We start from the raw sequence: 24,052 nt of genomic DNA on the forward strand, positions 1-24,052 counted from the left end.
GGTCGCTGCTGTCTGCTGCAGTGCCGCCGCCGCTGCAGTTGCGCATTCGCATGCTGCACGTGAGCCGCACAAACAGCAGCAGCAACAGCAGCAGCAGCAGCAGCAGCAGCTGCTGCTGCTGCTGCAGAAGGGGCCAGAGGCAGCAAGTCTGTTTTAGCGTGGGAGACAGAAGGAGGCACAGGGAGATAACAGACGCCTAGTGATTTTCCCCATTTTCCTCATTTGCCTCGGGTTTCTGCAGCTGCAGCTGCTGCTGCTGCTGCTGCTGTTGCTGCTGCTGCTGCTTTCTGCGCGCAGCACACCCTGCGGCAGATTGTCTCCTGGTGTCTTTACTACCATTACCGCCTCTGCGAGCGCCGGGAATTGGTGAGCCTGTCTCTCCTTTGTTGCTGCTGCTGTGTCCTTTGCTGCTGCTGCTGCTGCTGCTGCTGCTGCTGCTGCTGCTGCTGCTGCTGCTGCTGCTTCTTTCCATTGTTGCTGCTGCGGCCGCGGTTGCTGCTGCTGCCGTCCCCTTCTGGTGCTGCTGTCCTTGTTTTACTTCACAGTGTGTCTCGGGAGACAAAGTGCTCAGCAACAGCTGCTGCTGCTGCTGCTGCAGTCCGTTTTTGTTCCTTTTGAATTCCTTTTTGTCCCTTTTTGTTTCGTTTTTTGTTTTTTTTGTTTCTTTTCCCCCTTTTTCTCTCCCCCTTTTATCGCTTTCTTCTGCTGCTGCTGCTGCCTTGCTGTCCCCGCTTTTTTGCCTTTTCCTGGGCGTTTTTGTTGCTGCTTTTGCCACCTCGGGCCCCCACGTCCTTTGCTGCTGCTGCTGCTGCTGCTGCTGCAGATTGTAGGCGCGCTGTGGCTGCTGGGCGCCTGGGCAGCAGCAGAACCTCTCGATGCATGCAAGGCGGCCAGCTATTGCGTACTTGCTGCTGGTGGGGACTCCTACTTTGCTGCTGCTGCCGCTGCTGCTGCTGCTATCGCTGCTGCTGCTGATGCTGTCTCTGCTGCTGCTGCCATTGCTGTCTCTGCTGCTGGTGCTGTCTCTGCTGCTGGTGCTGCTTTTTGTGCTGTTGTTGACGCTGTCTTTGCTGCTGTTGATGCTGTCTCTGCTGCTGCTGCTGCTGCTGCTGTCTCTGCTGCTGTTCCTGCTGCTGCTGCTGCAGTGAGTGGATATTTCCCTTTACCTTTTGAGCTTCTGCATGGCGCCTCAGTTTTGCTGCAGTTGGGCCCGAAGGGTTTAGGGCCCAGGGCTCCCAGCCCAAAGCCGAGGGTTTAGGGTTTACGGTTTAGGGTTTAGGGTTTAGGGTTTGTGCGCAGGAGTGGCGCTTTTGACCCACCGGCTGGCCGCTGTAGGGTCAGCAGTGCGTTTGGCCGTTGCGGTGTATAGGGAGGTTCGGCTGTACAGACACCGCAGGACTCGGCAGCACTTGTTGGCAGTGCCTCTGGAGTAGTCATTTGTGGGGTTTTGGAAAATAAGAATAAAAATAAAACGAAAATATAAATATAAATATAAATATAAATATAAATATAAATATAAATATAAATATAAATATAAATAAATAAAAAGAAAAAGAGGCAGGAGGGAGACAGACAGGAGGAGGCTCTCGGGAACCCCGGGGGGCACGGGACCTGCTGCTGCTGCTGCTGCTTGCTGCTGCTGCGCTGCTGGAGGAGCCACTTTGCGGCTTAGCAGCAGCAGCCACAGCAGCAGCAGCAGCAGCGAAGCAAGCAGCAGCAGCGGAGCAGGCAGCAGCGGCAAGACAGGCAGCCGCAGCGACGGCAGCGCGAAAAGCAGCTGACGGCTGCACGGCCTCCCGCTGCTGCTGCCACTGCTGCTGCTGCTGCTACTGCTGCTGCTGCTGCTGCTGTTGGTGTCAGTCAGTCTTGTGCGTCCTTAGCCACTTCACAGCGCAGTTTGGGGCTGCTGCTGCAGAGGCGCAGCAGCAGCAGGGGACAGCAAATGCCGTCTGCTGCTGCAGAGGCGCAGCAGCAGCAGGAAGCAACAAACGCCGTCTGCAGCAGCAGCAGCAAACAGCAAATGCCATTTGCAGTTTGACTGCCATGGCCGGGGCCCCACAGAAAGCTAAAGGGCCGCAGTTCTCTGCACTTCAGGTGTACGTACACTGCAGCAGCTCAGCAGGTAGCGCTAAGGAGACGCAGCAGCAGCAGCAGCAGCAGCAGCATAGACACAGAAGCAGCAAAGACTAGAGATAGAGATACAGGAGACACAAAAGAACTGAAGGCACAAAGAGACGCCTCAGGGAGTGCTGCGGACTCGCTAGCCTTTACGCAGCTAAACCCTAATTAGGGTTTAGGGTTTAGGGTTTAGCAACGCTGCGGCGGCTCTGTCATCCGCCTCAACAGCAAAAGAAAAGAAAAAAGAAAATGAAAATTTGAAAGTTTAATTCGACAAAAATCCCTGACTAGTCCAGCAGCAAAGATGGCAGCAGCAAAGAGCTGGGCCGCAGCAGACCCGTGTCCTCGTGTCGTGCCTCAGTCTGCTGCTGCTGCTGCTGTTGTTGCTGCTGCTGCTGTTGCACCTGTTGCTGCTGCGGGTGTTGCGGCTGCAGCCGCTGCGGGCGCTGCTGCTGCTGCAGGTACTGCTGCTGCTGCTGCAGCTGCTCTTGTAGGTGCTGCTGCTGCGGCGGCGGCTGCTGCTGCTGCTGCTGCTGGCCTGCAGCAGGCTCTGGCTGTGTGTGTTTGTGTGCTGCAGCAAGCTGCAGCGAGTCTTCGGGCACCTGGGGGTTTGTGTCTGTCGGTGTCTTCTCTGTTTTTATTTGTTTTATTTCTCTTATTTCATTTATTTCATTTATTTCTTTTATTTCTTTTTCTTTCAAAGATTGCAAAAGAGCAGCAAAAGGCTCAAAGGAGACACCCAGAGCCTTTTGCCAGCCCCTCAGGGCGCTGCGAGCAGCAGCAGACGCACAGCCCCCAAACCCTAAACCCTAAACCCTAAACCCTAGCGGGGAAATAGAGAGTCCTTTCTTTTAAATTAATTAATTAATTAATTGCTTAACTTTTATTTTTATTTATTTTGAAAATATTCGAGAATTCGAAAGCAGAAAAACGAATCGACGAAGCAACAGCAACCAGGTGTACGGACACCGCAATGCATGCGTGCATGCAAACAAATGTTTGCCGAAATTTGCTTATTTTTATTTCATTTAAAAATGAGAAATGTTTGTCTAAAAGTATTTATTTTTATTTAAAAACTTGGCAATTGTTTGTCGAAATTCGTTTATTTTTATTTTCAAATTTGTCTTCCCAGAGAAAATGAAATAAAGAGTTAAAATGAATGTCCATAAAAACAAATATACTTATTTGTACTTATATTTATTATTTAATAAACATATAATGTAATATAATATAATATAATGTAGTAAAACACAATATAACATAATATAATATTATACTATATTACACTGTATTATATCATGTTGTATTGTAGTATATTATATCATGTTGTATTGTAGTATATTATATTACATTATACTATCTAACATTATATTACATTATATTATATTACGTTATGTTATACAATATTATATTATATTAGATTATATTACATCATATTGTACTATATTATGTTATATCATGTTATATTATATCATATATTATATTATACTATACCATATTATATTATATTGTACCACACTACACTATATTGCATTATATTATATTATATTATATTATATTATATTATATTATATTGTACCGCACTACACTATATTGCATTACATTCAAACTTTCTGAAAACTGGAAACAAACAAAAGACAAAAAAGAATTAAAAGAAAACACTTGCCGCTGAGTCTCTTCTCCGGAGACAGCCACAGAAACGCCGCGGCGGCCGCACCGGCCAACTCGCCCTGCGACATAAACCCTAAACCCTAAACCCTAAACCCTAAACCCTAAACCCTAAACCCTAGGCCCTTGAACCCTTCTACTCAGCAGAGGCTCACCCGCCAAGTGCTGATATTCTCTCGCGCTCTTCACGCGGCCCAGTAGCAGCACAAGGTCGGTCTGAGAACACAAACCCTAAACCTTAAACCCTAAACCCTAAACCCTAAACCCTAAACCCTAAACCCTAACCCAGATCGCCTCTGCCACGAGTCCACTGACGCCAAATTAGAGTCTAGTGCTTCTCACGTCTGCTACATGGAGACCTCTCGCTGCGTCCATCGTTGCAGCAAACAGCTGCTGCTGCTGCTGCTGCTGCTGCTGCTGCTCTTCGTTTTCTTCTTCTGTGGGGAACACAAAGGGACAAGGACAAGTAGAAACGCGCAGGCAGGCAGGTAGCAAAACTAAATATCACAGCAGCAGCAGCAGCAGCTGCTGCTGCTGCTGTTGCTGCTGCTATTGTAGCTGAAGCTGCTGTCGCTGCTGCTGCTGCTGCTGCTGCTGCTGCTGCTGCTGCCACTGGGAGACGTTCAGGGAATAGCCTACCCCACTGCCGCGGGCTCCGGGCCTTCCACCACTCACTGGTCTCATGCAGCAGATCTACCTGTGGAGAGGCAGTAGCAGCAGCAGCAACAGCAGCAGCAGCAGCAGCAGCAGCAGCAGCAGCAGCAGCAGCAGTAAAAGTAAAAGCAGCGCTCGTCTTAAGGCTAGCGGCTGGGGTCTGACTGTCGCGAAGCGGCCGGGAAGCTGCAGTTAGGTACGGCAAACCAGCTAGCCAACCACCAGCTAGCCAGCTGGCTAGCTAGCTAGCTAGCCAGCTAGCTAGCCAGCTAGTTGGCTAGCTAGCTAGCCAGCTAGTTAGCCAGCTAGTCAGCCAACTAGCTAGGCAGGTAGCTAGCCAGCTAGCTAGCCAACAAGCCACCAGCTAGCTGGCTAGTTAGCCAGCTAGCTAGCTAGCTGGCTAGCTAGCTAGCTGCCTACCTGGAAGCCGCTGCTGCGCATGTGCATCTGGAGAGACTTGAGGGAAGAGCCTTGCTGCAGCAGCAAAAGGGCCCTGCGGGGCCGCAGCTGGCAGCAAATTGCTGCAGCAGCTGCAGCAAGAGTCTCTGCGCAAAAAGAGAGTGTGGGGCCCCACACTTCAAACAAAAACTTTATTTTCTTTTTTATTTCTTTTTTGTTTTTTTCCTTTTATTTATTTCTCCTTCTTCTCTATTTCTAATTCTGTCTCATTTGTTTTGTTTTTATTTCTTTTTTATTTTTATATCTTTTGTCTTTTATCTTTTTATTCTTTATTTTTATTTCTCGTTCTTGACTTGCATTCTCCTCTATTTTTATTTCGTATTTCTTCATTTTTAATCCCAATATTTATTTCTATTTATTTATTTAATTTTTCCTTTTTATTTATTTTAATTTCTTTTTATTTATTTTAATTTCTTTTTTAATTTCTTTTTCCTTTTTTTTCTTTATCTTCCCACAGCCTCACCTGCCGAATTCTCCGCCACAGCGAAAAGACTGTGGCGGATGCAGCGAGGCATTGGGGCTCCATGCGCTGCAGCAGCAGCAGCAGCAACAGTAGGTGCTGCAGCAGCAGGTGCTGCAGCAGCAGGTGAGCCTGTGGGGCCCCACGCTGCTGCTGCTGGGGCCCCCGGGGGCTGCGAAGGCCTGCAGCGAAACGCAGCAGCAGAAACATCAGCAGCAAAGACGTAGGGGGCCCCCCCTTGCTGTACCCTTTTCCCTTTTTGCTTCGGCCCATTGTCTCTAAAGGACCCATAAGGGGCCCCCCTTAGGCCTTCTCCGCTGTCCCGGGATCCCCGGGGGCCTCCAGGGGGCCCCTTAGGGGGGCCTCCAGGGCCTTTGGGGGCCCCCGGGGGCCCCCGGAGGTCCCCAGAGGGCCCCACAGGGGGCCCCCTGGGGCTTTGGGGGACCCCTGGGGTCCCTGGGGGCCCCCCCGGGAGACCCCTGGGGGCTTCGCCTGGGGCCCCCTGGGGGCCCCTGGGGGGCCCCCTGGGGGGCCCCTGGGGGGCCCCCGGGGGGCCCCTCTGGGGCCTGGGTGAATTTGGGAAGGCCCAGGAGGCCCCGAGCAGCAAGTCTCATGAAGGCTGCGCGCATGCGCTGCTGCGGTGTGGCAAAAGCCCCAGCCCACGCCTGCCTGCTGCTGCTGCTGCTGCTGCTGCTGCAGCGGGAGGGCGACCCCACGAAGTGCTGCTGCAGCGGGGGCTCCTGCGCATGCAGCAGCTGCTGCTGCTTCCAGCGAACGAAGTTTGCGAGGCGGCGGTGGAGGGGCCTCCCGAGAGTGGCAGTTGCTGCCAGCAGCTGCAGCGGGAGGGGGGCCCCGCTGCTGCGCTGCAGTCCCTTTGCTGCAGCAGCAGCAGCAGCAGGAGCAGCAGCAGGCAGCAGCCGGCTCGTCACCAGCAGCCGCAGCAGCACCTCCACTATTTGGGGCTTCCGCAAATGCTGCATGCGCTCTTTTAAAGGGGCATAGCGACCTAGGTGTAAAAGGACAAAAAGAAAAAAAACAAAAGGACAAAAAGACAAAAAGACTAAAAACAAACTTGCCATTTTGCTGCTGCCTCCTGTTCTCTCCAAGGCTCGAGGAGGCAGCGGCAGCAGCAGCAGCAGCAGCAGTTTGCCTGCGCCGAGGGTTTAGGGCTTAGCAGCAAAAGACCAGCGTTCTAGGGTTTGGGTTTTAGCAGCAAAAAGCCAGTGCTCTAGGGTTTAGGGTTTAGCAGCAAAAGGCCAACGCTCTACGGTTTGGGGTTTAAAGGCCAGCGCCCTACGGTTTAGGGCACTGGGGCTTGGCATTAACCCCAGGCCTAGGGTTTAGGGTTTAGGGTTTAGGGTTTAGGGTTTAGGGTTTAGGGTTTGAGGAGACGCACGGAGGGGCTGCAGCATTTTGTCCACTTCATCCAGCACCACATGCCGCACAGCAGCAGCAAAGCGGCGGGGGGCCCCCTGGGGGCCCCCCGTGATGAGTCGCTGCAGCAGCAGCAGCAGCAGCAGCAGCAATGAAGGCCACCTAGGGTTTACCTTCTAGGGTTTAGGGTTTAGGGTTTAGGGTTTGCAGCTCGGCAGCAGCCCGTCGGAAGGGTTTGTTTGGAAAGGAGAAAAAAAATAAAAGAATAAAAAAAGAAATAAAAAGTAGATAAACAGAAAACAAAAAAGAAATAAGAGACAAAAAGAATAAAAAAGGAAACAGAAGAAGAGACAAAAAGGCTAAAAAGATGCAAAAAAGGAATAAAAAAAGAGACAAAACGGAGTAAAAAAAGAAACAAAAAAGAGACAAAAGAAGACAAAAAAGAAAAAAGATAAGAGACGAAAAAATGAAGACAAACCAAAAAGAAGCAAAAAGAAACAAAAGGAGACAAAAAATAAAGAGAAACGGAAAAAAGACAAAAATGAAACAAAAAAATAATAAAAAACAAAAGGAGAAAAAAGACATGAAAAGAAACAGAAAAAAAGAAATAAAAAACAGAAACAAGAGAAGAAAAGAAGAAAAAGAAAGAAAAGAAAAAGAAAAGAGATAAATCTCACTTCCAACAAACTCTTTAAAGCCCCTGGAGTTGACAGCAAAATGAGGCCTGCGGTGTCTGTCCTGCAGCAGCGGCCCCACACTTGAGGTGTACGTACACTGCAACTGCAGCAGTTTTTCGAGTGTATCTGCAGCTTTTAGCGCTCTTTAAAGCCCCTTTTTGCTTCACTTTCCGCCACAGTTGTTTTATTTTAAATCTATTTCAGAAAGAAAAGAAAAAAGAAATAAAATTAATCAAAAAGACATGCGTGCGCACTTCAAACTGCTGCGGTGTATGTACACTTTAGAGTCCTCTTAGGACTTTTACACGAAGCCAAAGAGACAAGAAATAAAAACAAAGTTAAATAATTTAATCATTTTAATCTTTTAAATCATTTTAATTTTTTAAATCATTTAAATCATTTAAATGATTCAAATCATTCGAATCTTTTAAATCATTTAAATCATTTAAATCAATCACTCGAATCATTTAGATCATTGAACCATTTTAATCATTTAAATCATTTAAGTCATTTAGATCATTTAAATCTTTTAAACCTTTTAAAGCATTTTAACTATTTAAATCCTTTAAATCTTTTTGAATCACTTAAATCATTTAAATCATTTAAATCAAATATTTTAAATAATTTAAACCGTTCAAGTCATTTGAATCATTTGAATATTTTAAATCATTTAAATTGTTCAGATAATTTAAATAATTTAAATCATTTAAATATTTAAATAAGTTAAATCGTTAAAATGATTTAAATCTTTTAAATCAAAAAACAAAAAATCAAAAGAGCTGCTGCTGCATGCAATTTGCGGCAAGTTGGGGTGTACAGACACCCCAGCGCACTGGAAACTTGGTGATTTTTTTGGAGATTCTTTTCTAAATAAATAAAATAAAAGATATGTGTTTATCTGTGCAATTAGAGGCATTTATTTGGAGAAATAAAAGTCCTTTTTGGCCAAAAAAGAAGCAAAAAAAAGAAAACAGGAGCAAAAGCGAAGACTCACGGCAAGCTGCTGCTGTCTCCTTTTGTGTCTCTTGGGGCCCCAAGTGTCTCCTTCTGCGGTGTACATACACCTCCGCTGCTGCTTCCTGCTGCTGCCTCCTGCAGCAGCAGCAGCCTGGGGACTTTGAGGGGAAAGGGGATTTCTTTTTGTCTCCTTTTGTCTCTTCTGGGGCCCCATCTTTCTTTGCTGCTGCTTGCTGCAGCAGCAGCAGCAGCAGCAGTAGCAAGCCACGCAGCAGCAGCAGCTCGCAGCTCCCCCATCAGCTGTATCCCCAGCTCTCTTGTGGGGACCAAAACGAGAGACACAAACTCTGCTGTACATACACTCCAGTGAGCAGCAGCAGACAGCACGTTTGCTGCAAAAGGCGCAGCAGCAGCAGCAGCAGCACCCCCAGAACTCTCCCTGCTGCTGCTGCTGCTGCTGCTGGGACAGAGGAGCCCCGTTTCCTGCTCGGCTGCTGCCGCCCTCGCTGCTGGGCCTTTCCCTGCAGCAGCAGCACCAGCTGCTGCTGCTGCTGCTGCTGCTGAGCGGGCCGTGTGCCACTGCAGCAGCGGCAGCAGCAGGGCCAAAGACTTGCCGGAACCTGTGGGGCTGCAGAGGACCAAATCTGCTGCTGCTGCTGCTGCTGCTGCATTAAGTGTCTCCTTTTGGGCCCCCAGCGGCTGCGGGTAGCCCAGGGCCCCCAGGGTCTGCAGCAGCACCTCCCCGCCCCCCAGGGGGCCCACGCTGCCTTGCTGCTTCTGCTGCTGCTGCTGCTGCTGCTGCTGCGGTAGCAGCAGCCGCGCGGGCTTGTAGGCAACTCGCCGCGCGCTGCTCGCAGCAAAGGGCCCTTGGCTAGGGGGCCCCCCTTTTAGGGTTTTGGGGGCCGAGGGTTTAGAGGGTCGAGGGTTTGGAGGCCCCCTTTTAGGGTTTAAGGGTTTGGGAAATGAGGGTTCAGGGGGGCCCCCAGACCCGCCGCCCCGGGGGGCCCCACACAGGGGCACCAGGGGGCCCCCATGACCCCCAGGGGGCCCCCTGGAGAGCCACGCAGGCTGCTGCAGCAGCAGGGGCCCCCGCCGAGCTGCAGCGGCTGCGGCCTGCAGCAGCAGCAGCAGCAGCAGCAGCAGCAGGCCCGGGGCCCCCCGCTGCATCAGGGAAGCCTCCGGGGGCCCCCGGGGGCCCCCCAAACCCTAGAAGAGTCCTCAGGGGCCCCGAAACGCATGCATTGGGGCTGGGGGTTGCTGGGCCTGGGGGCCCCCCGGGGCTGCTGGCTGGAGAAAAGAATGTTTCTGGGATTACCCCGGGGGCTGAGTTGAAGCAGCAAAAAAAAAGGTATTTTGGAATTAAAATTTTCTTTTTTGGAATTCTGGAGGAAGAATGACAAAAAAAACGAAAAAAGATCGCAGGTGCACGCTGAGGTGTACGTACACCTGAGCGCCGCTCGCCAGCCGAAGGCAGCCGCGGACTTTTTGGGCTTGTTTTGTTTAATTTGACTTAATTTAATAAAATTTAATTAAAATTAATTAAAATAATTCAGTTTTATTCAATTTTACTCCATTTAATTCCATTTTATTCGCTTTTCGGCCGTTTTTTCAGTGCGGGGGGCCCCCCGGTCGGCTGCAATACCAGCAGTTGGGGGGCCCCAAACCCTAGAAGAATCGAGGCTAGAGGAGCAGGAGGGTTTAGGGTTTAGGGTTTAGGGTTTACGGTTTAAAGTAAATAATTAAGTTCAAAGAGCTGAGGGAGCTGTAGTTTGCATTTCGTGTTTAGGGTTTCGAGTCGATCTGTTTGAAGACATTGAGTCGGCGGGGACAAAGTACTAGGGTTTAGGGTTTAGGGTTTAGGGTTTAACTTATGCTCTAGTGTTTAGTAATTGAAGCTCTTTTTTGTAGGATTAAGGGTTTTAAGGCTCTAATTCGAAAGCCCTAGCCTGAGCACCTAAATCCTAAACCCTAAACCCTAAACCCTAAACCGTAAACCCTAGGCGCTTCAGCCCGCCCTCTAAACCCTCGTTTGCAGCGGTCCATGAAGCGGGGTTTCTCTTCTTCGTTTTAAAGAAATGAAAATTAGAAAATGAAAATAAAAACAAAAAAATAGAAAAAATTATAATTTATTATTTATTTTTTGCTGCACTTGCCTTTAAATGCTGCGGCTTGCTGCTTCTCTTACTATTCTTCTGTCTCCCTTTTTCTCCTTTTGCTGCTGCAAATGAGGGTTTTCTAATTAGGGTTTAGGGTTTCCAGTCTAGGGTTTACGGTTTAGGGCCTAGCCCCAGCCCTCCAGCTCTAGGGCTTACGAGCTAGGGTTTAGGGTTTAGGGTTTGGGCTGGACCCTCAGCCTGCAGGGACACGCAGCAACAGCTGCAGCAGCAGCAGCAACAGCAACAGCAGCTGCAGGAGCAGCAGCAACAGCAACAGCAGCCACAGCAACAGCAGCTGCACCAACAGCAGCCGCAAGAACAACAGCAGCAGCAACAGCAGCACCGGCAAGCCCTCTATAAGGAACCCTAAATTGATGCTGAACGCCACGTAAACCCTAAACCTCAAACCCTAAACCCCAAACCCTAAACCCTAAACCTCAAACCCTAGTTGGCCAAATGGCCTATCCACCTTTCTTTGCGGCTGGAAAAGGAAGGAAACACTAGCTAGCGAGAAGCCCCGGCCTGAAGCTGCTTGAGTTTAGGGTATAGGGTTCCCGGTTTGGGTCCTAGGGTTTAGGGTTTAGGGTTTACGGTTTAGGGTTTAGGGTTTAGGGTTTGAGCGCCTTCTCTCTTCCCGCTGCGCCTTAGAGGTGTAAGACCTGAAAAAGAAATCAAATAATTGATTAATTGTTTTAAATTTTTTTTAATTGTTTTTAATTATTTTTAAATTAATTAATTTTATTATTTGATTGAGCTGCTGCTGCACTAGCGGAGGTGTACAGACACCCGAAGTCGCTGCAGCCCGGGGCGGCCAAAAAGGCCTTTAAAGCGCCCGAAAAGCAGCAGCTGTATAAACACAAGAAAATATATGAAAAATGGGATTTATTTTGGACAGATATGGGGCAAACAGAGTTCGAAAAGTCGATGCATGCAGCAGCAGCAGCAGCAGCAGCAGCAGCAGTAGCAGCAGCAGCACGTGACCGCGGCTGCCGACTGCTCGCCCAGGCTGAAAGCCGCAACTGAAGTCCCAATTTGTTTATTTTTAGCCTCTTTTTGCATAAAAACGAATTTAAAACATTAAAAAAATTAAAATTGCAAAAATTGGAATTAAAATGCACTAAAATTCAAAGAGAGCAACAGCAAGTGGTCGCCGGCTCTCGGTGCAAGCAGCCGCGGGGAAAGAGCTGGTCTTGCGCGGTTTATTTTCTCTTCTCCGTTTCTTAAGGAAAAAAAAAAGAAAATAAAGAAATTAAATAAAAAATGAATTATAAAAAGCCATAAGAGAAGCAGAAACTGTCGACCGCGCATGCAGGTGTCTAGACACCTCAGCGATCCGGAAGAAGCCGCGGCGGGCCGGCCCGCCGGCTGTCTTTGCGTCTGCGAATTTGTGGGGCCTGGAGGGGCTTTTTGGGGTTTATTTGGAGTTATTTTGGAGGCGTTTTGCATTAATAATTTAATTTTGCATTAATAATTGAATTTATTTTCGAGAAAGCGCGAAATTGGCGAAGGAGGCGCGCGTGTGCGCTCCGGCGGCTGCAGGTGCTCATCGCCGCGGCGCCCGCGGGCCAGATCTTTCTTTTTCCTTTCCTTTTCTTTGAAAAAAAAGGAAATTAAACTTTAATTTTATTTTATTTATCATTTAAAAGCAGCAGCAGCAGCAGCAAAGGACCAGAAGCAGCAAAGAGCTCATGGGGGCACCGCCCCGCCCCCCGCCTCCGTTTCCACTGGTCCCCCTCGCTGCTGCTGCTGCTGCTGCTGCTGCCCCGCTGCTGCTCCGGTGTACGTACACCCCAAACCCCACACTTCTCCTTTTTAAAGGTTTCCGAAAAGGCCTTTTCTCTCTTGGGAATGCCAGGGGGGGTTGGGGGTCACTATGTCGCGTCTCAACAGGTCCCCGCAAGCCTTTGCTGCTGCTGCTGCTGCAGCAGCAGCAGCAGCAACGGGGCTGCTGCTGCTGCTGCTGCTGAGTGCGGGAACTGAAGCTGCTGCAGCGCCGCAGCAAAGCCAAGACGAGGGGGACCCCCAGGGGGCCCCCGGGGAGGAGCTTGTGGGTGAGGCTTTTCCCAATGAGTTGAAGTATTTCTTCTTTTTATTTAAATTTAATTTAAAATAACTTTTTTTTTGTTTTATTTCTTCTTTTCTTTGCATGCGCAGAGCGCTTGAGCCCTAGCAACCTCGACGGTGAGGTCTTGTGAGCAGCCAGTGGGCTTGCTGCTGCTGCAGTTGCTGCTGCTGCAGTTGCTGCTGCTGCAGCTGCTGCTGCTGCAGTTGCTGCTGCTGCAGTTGCTGCTGCTGCAGCTGCTGCTGCTGCAGTTGCTGCTGCTGCAGTTGCTGCTGCTGCAGCTGCTGCTGCTGCAGTTGCTGCTGCTGCAGTTGCTGCTGCTGCAGCTGCTGCTGCTGCAGCTTCTACTGCTGCAGTTGCTGCTGCTGCTGCTGCTGCAGTTGCTGCTGCTGCTGCTGCTGCAGTTGCTACTGCTGCAGTTGCTGCTGCTGCAGCTGCTGCTGCTGCGGCTGCTGCTGCTGTGGTCGCTGCTGCTGCAGTATGCCGCTGCTGCACTTGCCTCTCCTGCTGTCTGCTGCTGCTGCACCAAGCCGCTGCTGAACTGAGCTGCTGCTGCTGCACTAAGCTGCTGCCGCCCTACGTTGCCGCTGCTACTGCTGCTGCTGCACGAAGCGGGTGCTGCAGCCTGCTGCTGCTGCTGCGTTTGCTGCTGCACTTCCTCGAAGCCCTGCTGGAGGGCATTGAGGTTTTTAGGCCAGGAAAAAAAGAACTGCAGCGCAGCAAAAGGTTCGACGACACTTTGCCCCTCACCCGTGAGTTGCTGGCTACTGCTGCTGCTGCTGCTGCTGCTGCTGTTATTTTCGGGGGCTGATGCAGCAGTCTGCTGCTGCTTTTGCTGCACTTGGCTGCTGATGCTGCTGCCGATGCTGTTCAGGTTGGCTGCTGCGGCAGTCTTCTGCTGTTGCTGCTGCTGCTTTCGTTGGCTGCTGCTGCAGTTTGCAGCAGCTTCAACTGCAGTTTGCCGCCGCTGCTGCTGTTCGCGCTGCTGCAGCTGCAGCAGCAGCAGCAGCAGCAGCAGCGCATGCAGCTGTTGGGGCTGAAGACAATCTGGAATTTGTTTGTTTTTGTCTCAGCTGTATCTCCACAAGAAAATTTAAAAAGGCTAAAAGATGCCCTTGGCAATTCTTGGCTCCAAGAGGCCCTTCGCGGTGAGAGACACTTTTGCTGCTGCAGCTGCTGTCTTGCTGCTGCTGCTGCTGCTCTCTTGCTGCTGCAGCTGCTGTCTTGCTGCTGCTGCTGCTGTCTTGCTGCTGCTGCAGCTGCTGTCTTGCTGCTGCTGCTGCCTCTTTGCTGCTGCGGCTGCTGTCTTGCTGCTGCAGCTGCGTCTTTGCCGCTGCAGCTGCTGTGTTGCTGCTGCGGCTGCTGTCTTGCTGCTGCAGCTGCCTCTTTGCTGCTGCAGCTGCCTCTTTGCTGCTGCAGCTGTTTCCTTGCTGCTGCAGCTGTCTGTATATACATTTATTAATTATTATTATTATACTTATTTTTGAAAATAATTAAAATTGTTTTTGCTGCAGATATCTGGTCTTTGTTTGCTGCAGAGAGAGGCCAGGAGGGCTGCAGGCACCTGAAGCGCAGCAGCGGCGGCTGCCCAGCAGCAGCAGCAGCAGCAGCAGCAACAGCAGCAGCAGCAGCGGGAACAGCAGCAGCGGGGCTGGGGAATTTGTCGACTTTGCGGTGCGACATGCAGGAGATAGCAGCAGCAACAGCAGCAGCAGAAGCAACGGAAGCTGCGCTGCTGCACGCCCGGGGAGACGAGCTGCTGCGCTGCTCGCGGCTGCTGCTGCTGCTGCTGCAGTACATAGACCTCATGCTGCTGCATGCACCTTTCCAAAAATTCAAAGAAGGCAAAAGCCCCAAAGAAGCTTTGAAGGAGACATTTGCTCACTGGGGCCTCAGTCCCCATTCAGCAGCAAATGTGCAGCACGAAGAATCCCGCGCAGCTTTGCTGCAGCTCCAGTGAGCAAACCAGCAGCAGCAGCAGCAGCAGCAGCAGCAGCGGCAGCTCGTTTAGAGGCCCGTGTGCCTTCGGTTTGTCTCTGCATTTGTTTCTTTCGGCTGCGGCTCTTTTCGCTCCTTTGCTGCCTGCAGCACGACGAGGCGCAGCAGCAGCAGCAGCAGCAGCAGCAGCAGCAGCCCCACAGACCTGAGCTACAGAGCGCGAGCCCGAATACACGAACAAGTCCCTGTAAGGGACTTTCTCGTCAAAGGCCTCACTCGTTTATTTATCTCCAAACTTCCAACTTCCATGATCTTCTTCTCAGCTTCCTACAACCCTATCTGTAAGCCCCATGCATGCATGCATGCATGCATGCATACGCGCATGCATGCATGCGCGCATGCAGCCCCGATTCGTTGCGAAACAAATCCAGCTTTCTTCTTTGCTAAACTGCACTGGGCCCTAAGGACACTTGCCTGCATGCAAATTCGCCAGCGCTATGCATGCGCGTTGCATGCGTTTTGCATGCGTTTTGCATGCGTTTTGCATGCGTTTTGCATGCGTCGCAGTGAAGTCGGGTTTGCTGCTGCTGCTGCTGGCGCACCTGCGTTACTCGGAGTTGTTTGAGGGCTCGAGGGGCTCCGAGGGGTCTCGACCTTTTCCGGACTTTGTGAATTTTTTGATAAGTTCTATTTCGAAAAAAAGAATTCAAATGGACCTTTTGTGCCAAATAAAAACAAAAAAAATCCGAAAAGACCCCACACTCCCCGCGGGCTTTCTTTTTATTCCCCGGCTTTTTCTTCTCCGCCAAACTTTTTCTTTGGGGCTTCCCAGACTTGCATGCGACCTTCTCGAGGACTCCATAGCCCTCGCCCAGCGCAGTCAGCCCCAAACCCTAAACCCTAAACCCTAAACCCTAAACCCTGGGCCGCGAAACCCCACCGCGGGGGCTTCCGCGGACGTCGAGAAGCTTCCGCAAGCACATGCGTGCATGCATGCATGCATGCATGCACAAGCATGAGAAAGTGCATGCATGCACGCATGCGAGCATGCATGCAAAAGGGCGTGCATGCACAGGGGAGTGCATGCATGCATGCCTGCATGCAGAAAAGTATGCATGCGCAAGTGCATGCATGCATGCAACTGTGCATGCATGCACGCATGCACGCATGCATGCATGCAATTGTGGATGCATGCACGGGTTTGCAGGCTACGAGCGGGGCCTGGCGTACTTCAACGAGTTGCTGGAGACGAGGCCTTCTGAGGGTTTTAATAGAGTTTTGAGTTTGCAAAAAAGCGCAAGTAAAGAAGTTAATTATAAACGACTTTGCTTCGGACTTCACAGAAGCCCTACTGCTGCCATTCTCGAAAGCCCCAAACCCTGCGGGCTGCAGGACTTGCTGCTGCTGCCTCCCGGGGCCCCACACCCGCAGCAGCAGCAAGCAGCGGCGGCGCCTGCTGCTGCTGCTGCTGCGGAGCCGGAGGGCGCAGCAGCAGCAGCGGCGGCGCCTGCTGCTGCGCAGCAGCAGCAGCCAGGCGACGGGGAAGCAGCAGCTGCTGCAGCGGCTCACGACGCTGCTGCTGCCGCGACTGCTGCAGAGCCAAGCGACCCCGCAGCGGCAGCAGCAGTAGACGCCGCAGAAGCAGCAGCAGCAGCAGCAGCAGTAGCAGCTAGCTTCGTGGAGACCCCACACGAAGCCGCAGCCCCTGTCCCCACTTTTAGCGAAGAATTTCAGTATTACTTTTATTTAATTGCAGCAACACGTAAGACAGTTTTTAGTTCATTTCTTTTTTAAATTTCTTTTGTTTCTTTTTTTTAATCCTTTCTTTCCGCTTTTGCTGCAGTGGGCTTCTTTTCCTCGAAAGAAATTCTTCGCACTTTGTTTGCCTTTTTCGCTCCCTTTGATGTTTTATTTGGCTGCTGCTGCTGCTGCCGCAACTGGTGCTGCTGCTGCAGCTGCTGCAGCTGCTGCTGCTATTTTGTCTGAAACGCATTTCCATTTATTCCCTTGTGGCCACCCTAGAGCGAATATAATAATCCTTTTGGGCTCCTCCGTCGCTCTGATGCTGCTGCTGCTTCTGCTCCTTCTGCTGCTGCTGCTGCTGCTGCTGCATGTGCATGCGCATGCAGCCAACAATCCTGAGGCCTTGGTACCGCTGCTCACTGTCCTTGCTGCTGACGGTGAGCAGCCCCAAAACGCATGCGGCAGCAGCTGCAGCACAAAAGCCCCAAAACGCATGCAGCGGCAAAGCACAAAAGCCCCAAAACGCATGCAGCAGCTGCTGCATGCATTCTGCTGCAGGAAGTGATTTGCTGCTCAACAAGGACCCACGCACCTTCGATGCCATTGTAGCCGCCACCCGCGCCAGTTCGCCCCCAAACCCTAAACCCTAAACCCTAGACCCTAAACCCTAATTCGCTGCGGAGGTCCCTTCTCGCCTCCCTAAGCCCCGAAAAAGAGCTTATCCATTTGCTGCTGCTGCTGCTGCTGCTTCGCCCCTCAGCGCATGCAGGCCTTTGCATGCAAGATTTGGGGCTGTTTGCTGGACGTGTCTGCTGCTTGCTGCCGCTGCTGCTGCTGCTGCTGCTGCGCAGGCAGCGCCGCATGCAAGAAGATATGGCCGAAGACGATGCAGCGGGAGCTGCAGCAGCAGGGCCAAGGAGACACTTTGGGCTATTCGCAGCAATGTGCTGCAGCAGCAAGCAGCAAGACCTGGCAGCAGCTGAACTGCAGCAAACTTGTGCTGCCCTTTTACTGCGACTTCTTTGAACCCATTTGGCAAGAAATTAACAGCAGTGAGACGCAAAAGGAGACACTTGTCTTAGCAGCAGCAGCAGCAGCAGCAACTGCAGCAGCAGCAACTGCAGCACAAGCGAAGCAGCCAAAAGCGCCCTTTGAGCGGCTAGCAGCAAGCAGGAGCAGCAGCTGCTTCTGGGGCAAAAGGAGACACAAAAAAACAATTCGAAAAAAGATAAATTAAAATGCAAAATATGAACAAGTTAATGCACATGAGAAACACAAATAGCACGAGAAAGGAATATCGCAGCTGCTGCTACTGCTGCTGCTGCAGCTGCGCGGGTCAGCAAGCCCGTGGGAAGCCAAGGAACCACTTCAAATGCGCCTCCGCTGCTGCTGCTGCTGCTGCTGCTGTTGTTGCTGCTGCTGCAGGGGTGAATATGGAGCGGGTGCTGGGGTGGCTGGCGCGGCACGAGCCTTGTGTGGGGCGGCAGTGCAGGGACTGGCGGCAGCAGCACCCGTTTGCTGCTGCTGCTGCTGCTGCTGCTGCTTACAAGTTGCTGCGCCTCTCCAGCCCCTGGATGCGGCCGCTGCTGGTCTTCCATGAGTGGTTTGGTCTTTTCAATTTCAAGACCAAGTCCAAAGAGACCTTCTACAAGGGTGAGTCCAATGGACCACTGGACCACTGGGCTGCTGCTGCGGCTGCAGCTGCTGCAGCCGCTGCTGCAGCTGCAGCAGCTGCTGCCGCTGCTGCAGCTGCAGCATCCCGGCGTCGCAGCGGCGATGCTCGAACTGCTCCGCAAGCTGCTGTTCTGCTTCACATCTCCTGATTGGCTGCAGGCAACTGCATGCAGCAGCAGCAGCAGCAGCAGCAGCAGCAGCCGCAGCTTTTGTATGTGTGCATGCGGGGCTCAGATGCACTTTACGGACTTAATGGCTTTCAGGCGGAGTTTATTGTTCGGGGAAAACACGAAAAAAGAGGAATTATGAAAAAGCTTTTTGGATTTTTGAAAAAGAAAGAAAAACTCACCAAGATGCACGTCAGGTGTACGTACACCTCAAGCATTTTATTTTTCATTTAAATAGAATTCCTAGTTCCATTCGCAGCAGTTCTTCAAAGACAGTTCATGAAGGCTTTTCACTGCAGCTAGCCAGCTAGCCAGCTAGCTAGCTAGCCAGCCAGCTATCTACCGGCAGCAGCTAGCTAGCCAGGTTGCTAGCTAGCTAGCTAGCTAGCTAGCTAGCAGCAGCTAGCCAGCTAGCTGCTGCAGGCCGAGCGGGCTTGAGCTACGCCCGCAAACCCATTTCCGCCCGTTTTCCGCCGCTGCCGCCGCCGCTGCTGCTGCTGCTGCTGCTGCTGCTGCAGTTTTGCTGTCGCAGCTGTCTGCGCGGGCGCTGGGGGCGCTGCAGTCCGCGTTTAGACCAGTGGTCCACCCAGTGGTCTTCCAGCAGCTGAACCACTTCAGCAGCTTCTTCAGCGAGGCCTCGGGGGCCCTTCAACACGAGGGCGGACTCAGCCGCAAACTCGACAAAGCCATTCAGGCCTGGACCTACACTGGCGTCCCTGAGAAGGCCCAGGTCCGGGGCTGCATGCGCATGCATGCACGCATGCATGCATGCATGCAGTTGCATGCACGCATGCATGCAGCTGCATGCATGCAGTTGCATGCGTGCACGTAGTGCTTCCATGCACGGAGTGCTTGCATGCGTGCACTTAATGCACGAATGCGCTTAATGGGTGCATGCACTTGATGCATGCATGCACTTAGTGCATGCATGCATTTAACGCATGCATGCATTTGATGCATGCATACACTCAATGCATGCATGCACTCAATGCATGCGTGCAGTTGCATGCTAGGGTGCTGATAGGGTCTTGGCCTTCTGCAAATGCGCTGTGTGGCTCTTTAACATCTACTTATGTATATATATATAAATATGTTTGTGTATAAATTATATAATAGTAATATATATGTATATATAAATATATTATTTATATGTGGACCTAAATATATATATGTGTAAATCTATTTATCTGTATTTATATATTTATCGAGATGCATGCATTTATCTGCAAATGTATCTTTAACAGTGCATTCATGTAAGTATTTATTTACTTATTTATTTGCCCATTATTTGTATATATATTTATATTTATATATATTTATTTATTTGTTTATTTATGAACCAATTAATTAATTGCTTATTTATTTATTTATATATTTGTGCATGCATGCGTTTCGCCATTATAGCATATTATTAATTAATTAACTGATTAACTAATTAGCTAACTAATTAATTAATTAGTTTATTTATTTATTTATTTATTTATTTATGATCCAGTCAGTTAATTATTCAATTATTTATATATATATTTATGCACGCAATTTATGCATGCATGCATTTAGCCTTTATGGCTTTGTCAAATCGTCTTGAGTAAAAAAGCCCAAAATTCGAATTTGTGTTTTTGCATGCAAATGGGGCTGCATGCAAATAAGTCTAAAAGTTTATAAAAGGAAAAATATATTTACATAAATACTTTTTAATTTATTTAAAACTCACTTTTTGTCCTTTTACCTCTTGGTATTTGTCCTTTTGCATTTATATTATTTTTATTTCCATTTATTTGTTTGAATTTAAAAACTCATATTTATAAATTCATTTTACAAATTCTTATTTTTAAATTCATGTTTACAAATTCACATTAATTCAAATTGCATTATTTCCATTTTTATTGCGGCACTGAAAGTTGCAGCCAGCGCTTGCGCGTTCTCCCCAAACCCTAAACCCTAAACCCTAATGCAAGGGTTCATTTTTGAGCATTTTTCTCTTATTTTTTTGTTTTTGAATCTGCAATTGTCTCTGAAGTTATATGTCCATCAAATTTTCCTTTTTATTATTCTTTTAATTCTTTTTTCCTTTTCTTTTTCTTTTTATTTTGGAGTGGAGTGGCTGTGGGGTGCTGCAGGAGAAGCTGCAGCAGGGGATGCGTGCTGCAGCAGCAGACTGGCGGGGCTTCCAGCTTGCTGCTGCAGCACCTTCGACGAAGTCTTTGAATTTAGAATTTAAAAAGGAGACACTTGCTGCAGTGTCTCTCTTGAGTCAGCAGCCACAAGTGTCGGAGCAGCTGTTTGCTTCCTGCAGCTGCAGCAGCTGCGCTGCAGCAGCAACGCATTTGCTGCGGGACTCGTGGCAGCTGCTGCAGCAAACGGGAGACGATTTGCTGCTGCTGGGGATCGTCTCCGATCCCGGGGAGACGCTTGTGGGGCCGGGGCGGGGCTTTGCTGCGCGGGCGCGGCGAGCAGCAGCAGCAGCAGCAGCAGCAGCAAGCAAGCTGCTGCGGAAGCCGCGCTATTTGCTGCAGCACGGCACTTTTGCTGCTTTTGTCCCCAACTACTCCCAAGTTGCTTTTGTCCTCAGAGAACTCTTAAATGTTTTCAACAACAACCCCACCATTTTCCCAAACTCCGACATTTTCCATCAAACTTGTTTAAAAATGTTTCAACACCTTCAGCAGCAGTTCCGCACCCCCTGGGGAATCCCTCCGAGTGTACGTACACCCCGGCACCAGCAGCAAAACTCTCCTTTCTCTTTTCACTTCTTTTTTGCTTTTTTGTGTTGCGTTTTGTTTTCTCTTTTCCTTTCTTTTGTCTATTTTCCATTTCTTTTCTTCCTTTTTTTATTTCTTTTTTGTCTCTTTCTCACTTCTCTTTTTTTTATTTTTTTTAATTTCTTTTTTGCCTTCTTTTGTCTCCTTTTCATTTCTTTTCTGTCTCTTTTAGTTTTTCTTTTTTCTTCTTTTGTCTCCTTTTTATTTCTTTTTTGTCTCTTCTTATTTCATTTCTTCCGTCTCCTTCGGTCTTTTTTAATTTCTTTTTTGTCGCTTTTTATTTTTTTCTTTTGTCTCCGAACTGCAGCAAAGCAGGGCCCTTTGGTGATCCTGTCAGCTGCGCAGCTCTCGCAGCACCCGCTGTTGCTGCTGCTGCTGCTGCTGCTGCTTGAAATCCAATAATGAATTAAATGGTTTAATTTGTTTGAAAATGAATAGTGAATCAAATTGTTGAATTTGATTGAAATCTAATCACCAATTAAATAGCTGAATTTATTTAAAGTGAATAAAAAAATAAACAGTTGCACGTATTTAAAATGAATAATAAAGCAATTGAATTTGTTTTCTAAAATAAATGATAAATAAAGTACTTGAATCTAACTTAAAAGCAAAAAACAAATAAATAGCAGTTGAATTTATTTCAAAAGTAAATAACAAACGAACAATTGAATTTGTTCAAAATTAAATAATAAATAAAGAGTTGAATTTATTTTAAAACTAACTAACAAACAAACAGTTGAATTTCTTAAAACTGCATGATGAACAAATAGTCGGAATTACTAATAATAGAAAACAAACAATCGAATTTATGCAAAATAAAAAACAATTTCTTTTTTTGCAAACTGAACAGGTGGCGGCGGGCGAGTGGGCGCTGAGTGGAGTGGATCCATATTACGGAAGTTTGGAAAGTTCGGAAAGATCAAAAGAGTTTCGAAGATCCATTTTAAGTATTTTTTTTGCAAAGTTGTGGACTTTGAGTTTGCGGGTGGGGCTGGAGGCGGGGCTGCATGCAGGGGAGTTGGAGCGAAAAGAAAGGCAATTCGGAAGCCCCGAGTGGCAAAAAGGACTCATGGATCCCCTCCAAATAAACTCCTTTCGAATGGTTGTGGCGGGGGGAGACTTGGGAAGAACTTTGCTCGAAAATGTTCTGGACAAAACGCAAAAAAAAGCGCTGAAATCGGTGCGGTTTGGCGCGGGGTGTATGTACACCTACACCGCGCACTTCGCCGGCCAGGTGTACGTACACCTCGGCTTCCGCAACTACGGAAACTTCCTCCTTTCCCAAGCTCCTTTCTTGGGACAAATGATTCTCTCTTGGATTGAAAAAAGAAGAAGTGACAGAATTGCAGAAATCTTCGGCTGGATTGGACTTGCTCTTTTCCTCGCCACCACCGTCGCCGCGTGAGTCCGGGTGTACGTACACCCCAGGTGCATGCGCATGCAGCTTCTTTCTTTTTCCTTTCTTTCCTTTCTTCTTTCTTTCCTTCTTTTCTCCTTTCCTTCTTTTTCTTTGCATCTTCTTCTCCTTTTTTATTCTTTCTTTTCTTCTTTCTTTCTTTTTCTTTTTTGCACTTTTTTGTTCCGCAGTCCCTCTCTTTTTCTTCTCCCCTCCTCTCTTTTGGCCTCTTTTCTTTCTCCCATTAGCTATATATCTACATATATATATATATATATATGTATAAAAAATATATATATATATATGTACACAAATATATAATATATGCGCTATAAATATAAGATCTACATATATTTATCTCCTTTTAAGTCCTTTTTTGCCTCCTTTTAATTCTTTATTCTTTCAAAGTCCTTTTTACGTCTTCTTTAAATTCCCTGTCTTTTTAAAATTCCCTTTGTGTCTCCTTTTACTTCTTCAATTCTTTTCAAATTAATTTTGTCTCTTTTAAATTCTTTAATTTCTTTACCAAATCCCCTTCTCTTTCTTTCAAATTAATTAATTCCTTTAAAGTTTCTTTCTGTCCCATTTAAATACTTTTTTTTCTTCAGAGTTTCTTTCTGTCTCTTTTTAAATTAATGGATTCTTTCAAGTTTTCCTTCGGTCTTTTTTAAATAATTGAATATTATAGACTTTTCTTTTTGTCTCCCTTTGAATAATTAAATTCTTTTAGTTTCTTTCTGTCTCCTATTAACTAATAAAATATCTTGAAGTTCTCTTTATCTCCTTTTAGACAATTAAAAATAATTAAACTATTTAAAGTTTTACTTGTCACCTTTAGCAATTAAAGATAACCAAATTATTTAAAGTTTTATTTATCATTTTTAACAAATACAACTGAACTGTTCAAAGTTTTGTTAACTTTTCAACTACTTAAATGCAACTAAACCCTTTAAAGTTTATATCTTTTAAAAACAACTAAACTATTCAAAGTTGTATTAGCTTTTCAACTAATTAAATACAACTAAACCCTAAAAAGTTTACATCTTTTAAAACAATAAACAAAAGTGTGTGTCCTCCGTTTCATCTCAGAGTGGTTGCGCAGCTGAACTCGGTGGCGCAGTCTCCGCTGGACTCGCTGCTGGGGAGCAGCAGCAGCAGCAGCAGCAGCAGCAGCAGCAGCGTGGCGAACCAGTCGGGGTTTGTGAGCAGCAGCAGCAGCAGCTGCGGGCCCATGGGGGTTTGCCTGGACGGCTCTGTGGGGTTGGGCTCGGGTGTACATACACCCCAAGACCCCGGGAACCTCGTCCACTCTCCCCCCTTTTCTGCTTCTCCCGTTTTAACTGCCATTTTTATTATTTTCAAAGCTGTTGCAATGGCCAGTCTTTCTTCTTTCGTGGGCCCCGCCGTCTCCATCTACATCATCCTCAGCTCCCACTGGAAGTTCCTCGAAAGACTCGAAATGGTGCCCGCAGGTTTAGGGTTTAGGGTTTAGGATTTAGGGTTTGCGGGGGGGTTGGCGGCCGTACGCTGAGCTAGGGTTTAGGGTTTAGAGTTTGCGGGGGGGTTGGCGGCCGTACGCCGAGCTAGGGTTTAGGGTTTGGGGTTTGGGGGGGAGGGTTTGGGGGGCGTAGGCTATGATAGGGTTTAGGGTTTGGGGGTGGGGTTGGGGGCATGCTAAGCTAGGGTTTAGGGTTTGGGCCGGGGGGAGGGTTTGGAGGACGTATGTTGGTTGAGGTTAGGGGCTAGGGTTTAGGGTTAGGGGTAGCCTGGGCCAGCTGCTGCTGCTG

The 24,052-nt window shown here is 48.6% G+C and overlaps 6 protein-coding genes across 6 annotated transcripts; 3 read left to right on the forward strand and 3 right to left on the reverse strand.

Annotated features, from left to right (window-relative positions):
- Nucleotides 1–196: 196 nt before the first annotated feature.
- ETH_00030300 (uncharacterized protein) lies at nucleotides 197–1,183 on the reverse strand (the record flags this gene model as incomplete). Its single annotated transcript, XM_013373522.1, has 2 exons — nucleotides 197–1,139; nucleotides 1,167–1,183. 2 exons carry the CDS (start codon nucleotides 1,181–1,183, stop codon nucleotides 197–199), a joined length of 960 nt encoding a protein of 319 aa, XP_013228976.1.
- Nucleotides 1,184–2,405: 1,222 nt separating this feature from the next.
- Nucleotides 2,406–4,887, reverse strand: ETH_00030305 (DEAD/DEAH box helicase, putative; the record flags this gene model as incomplete). Its single annotated transcript, XM_013373523.1, has 6 exons — nucleotides 2,406–2,886; nucleotides 3,785–3,848; nucleotides 3,942–4,002; nucleotides 4,129–4,223; nucleotides 4,426–4,483; nucleotides 4,861–4,887. The coding sequence occupies 6 exons, from the start codon at nucleotides 4,885–4,887 to the stop codon at nucleotides 2,406–2,408; spliced, it is 786 nt and encodes a 261-aa protein (XP_013228977.1).
- Nucleotides 4,888–5,712: 825 nt separating this feature from the next.
- Nucleotides 5,713–6,339, reverse strand: ETH_00030310 (uncharacterized protein; the record flags this gene model as incomplete). The annotated part of the gene is made up of 1 exon (XM_013373524.1): nucleotides 5,713–6,339. The coding sequence occupies one exon, from the start codon at nucleotides 6,337–6,339 to the stop codon at nucleotides 5,713–5,715; it is 627 nt and encodes a 208-aa protein (XP_013228978.1).
- Nucleotides 6,340–9,329: 2,990 nt separating this feature from the next.
- Nucleotides 9,330–10,893, forward strand: ETH_00030315 (uncharacterized protein; the record flags this gene model as incomplete). Its single annotated transcript, XM_013373525.1, has 2 exons — nucleotides 9,330–9,715; nucleotides 10,728–10,893. 2 exons carry the CDS (start codon nucleotides 9,330–9,332, stop codon nucleotides 10,891–10,893), a joined length of 552 nt encoding a protein of 183 aa, XP_013228979.1.
- A 1,503-nt stretch (nucleotides 10,894–12,396) lies between these two features.
- Nucleotides 12,397–14,545, forward strand: ETH_00030320 (uncharacterized protein; the record flags this gene model as incomplete). The annotated part of the gene is made up of 5 exons (XM_013373526.1): nucleotides 12,397–12,574; nucleotides 12,678–12,714; nucleotides 13,279–13,337; nucleotides 13,521–13,733; nucleotides 14,124–14,545. 5 exons carry the CDS (start codon nucleotides 12,397–12,399, stop codon nucleotides 14,543–14,545), a joined length of 909 nt encoding a protein of 302 aa, XP_013228980.1.
- Nucleotides 14,546–15,233: 688 nt separating this feature from the next.
- ETH_00030325 (uncharacterized protein) lies at nucleotides 15,234–23,757 on the forward strand (the record flags this gene model as incomplete). Its single annotated transcript, XM_013373527.1, has 11 exons — nucleotides 15,234–15,402; nucleotides 15,731–16,285; nucleotides 16,653–16,703; nucleotides 16,825–16,890; nucleotides 17,118–17,318; nucleotides 17,692–17,919; nucleotides 18,100–18,299; nucleotides 18,640–18,837; nucleotides 20,228–20,809; nucleotides 21,720–22,270; nucleotides 23,355–23,757. 11 exons carry the CDS (start codon nucleotides 15,234–15,236, stop codon nucleotides 23,755–23,757), a joined length of 3,204 nt encoding a protein of 1,067 aa, XP_013228981.1.
- Between the last annotated feature and the right edge of the window lie 295 nt (nucleotides 23,758–24,052).

The sequence above is a fragment of the Eimeria tenella genome, genomic scaffold (genome assembly GCF_000499545.2).
Source record: "Eimeria tenella Houghton genomic scaffold, Eth_scaff15, whole genome shotgun sequence".
Classification (NCBI taxonomy): domain Eukaryota; phylum Apicomplexa; class Conoidasida; order Eucoccidiorida; family Eimeriidae; genus Eimeria; species Eimeria tenella.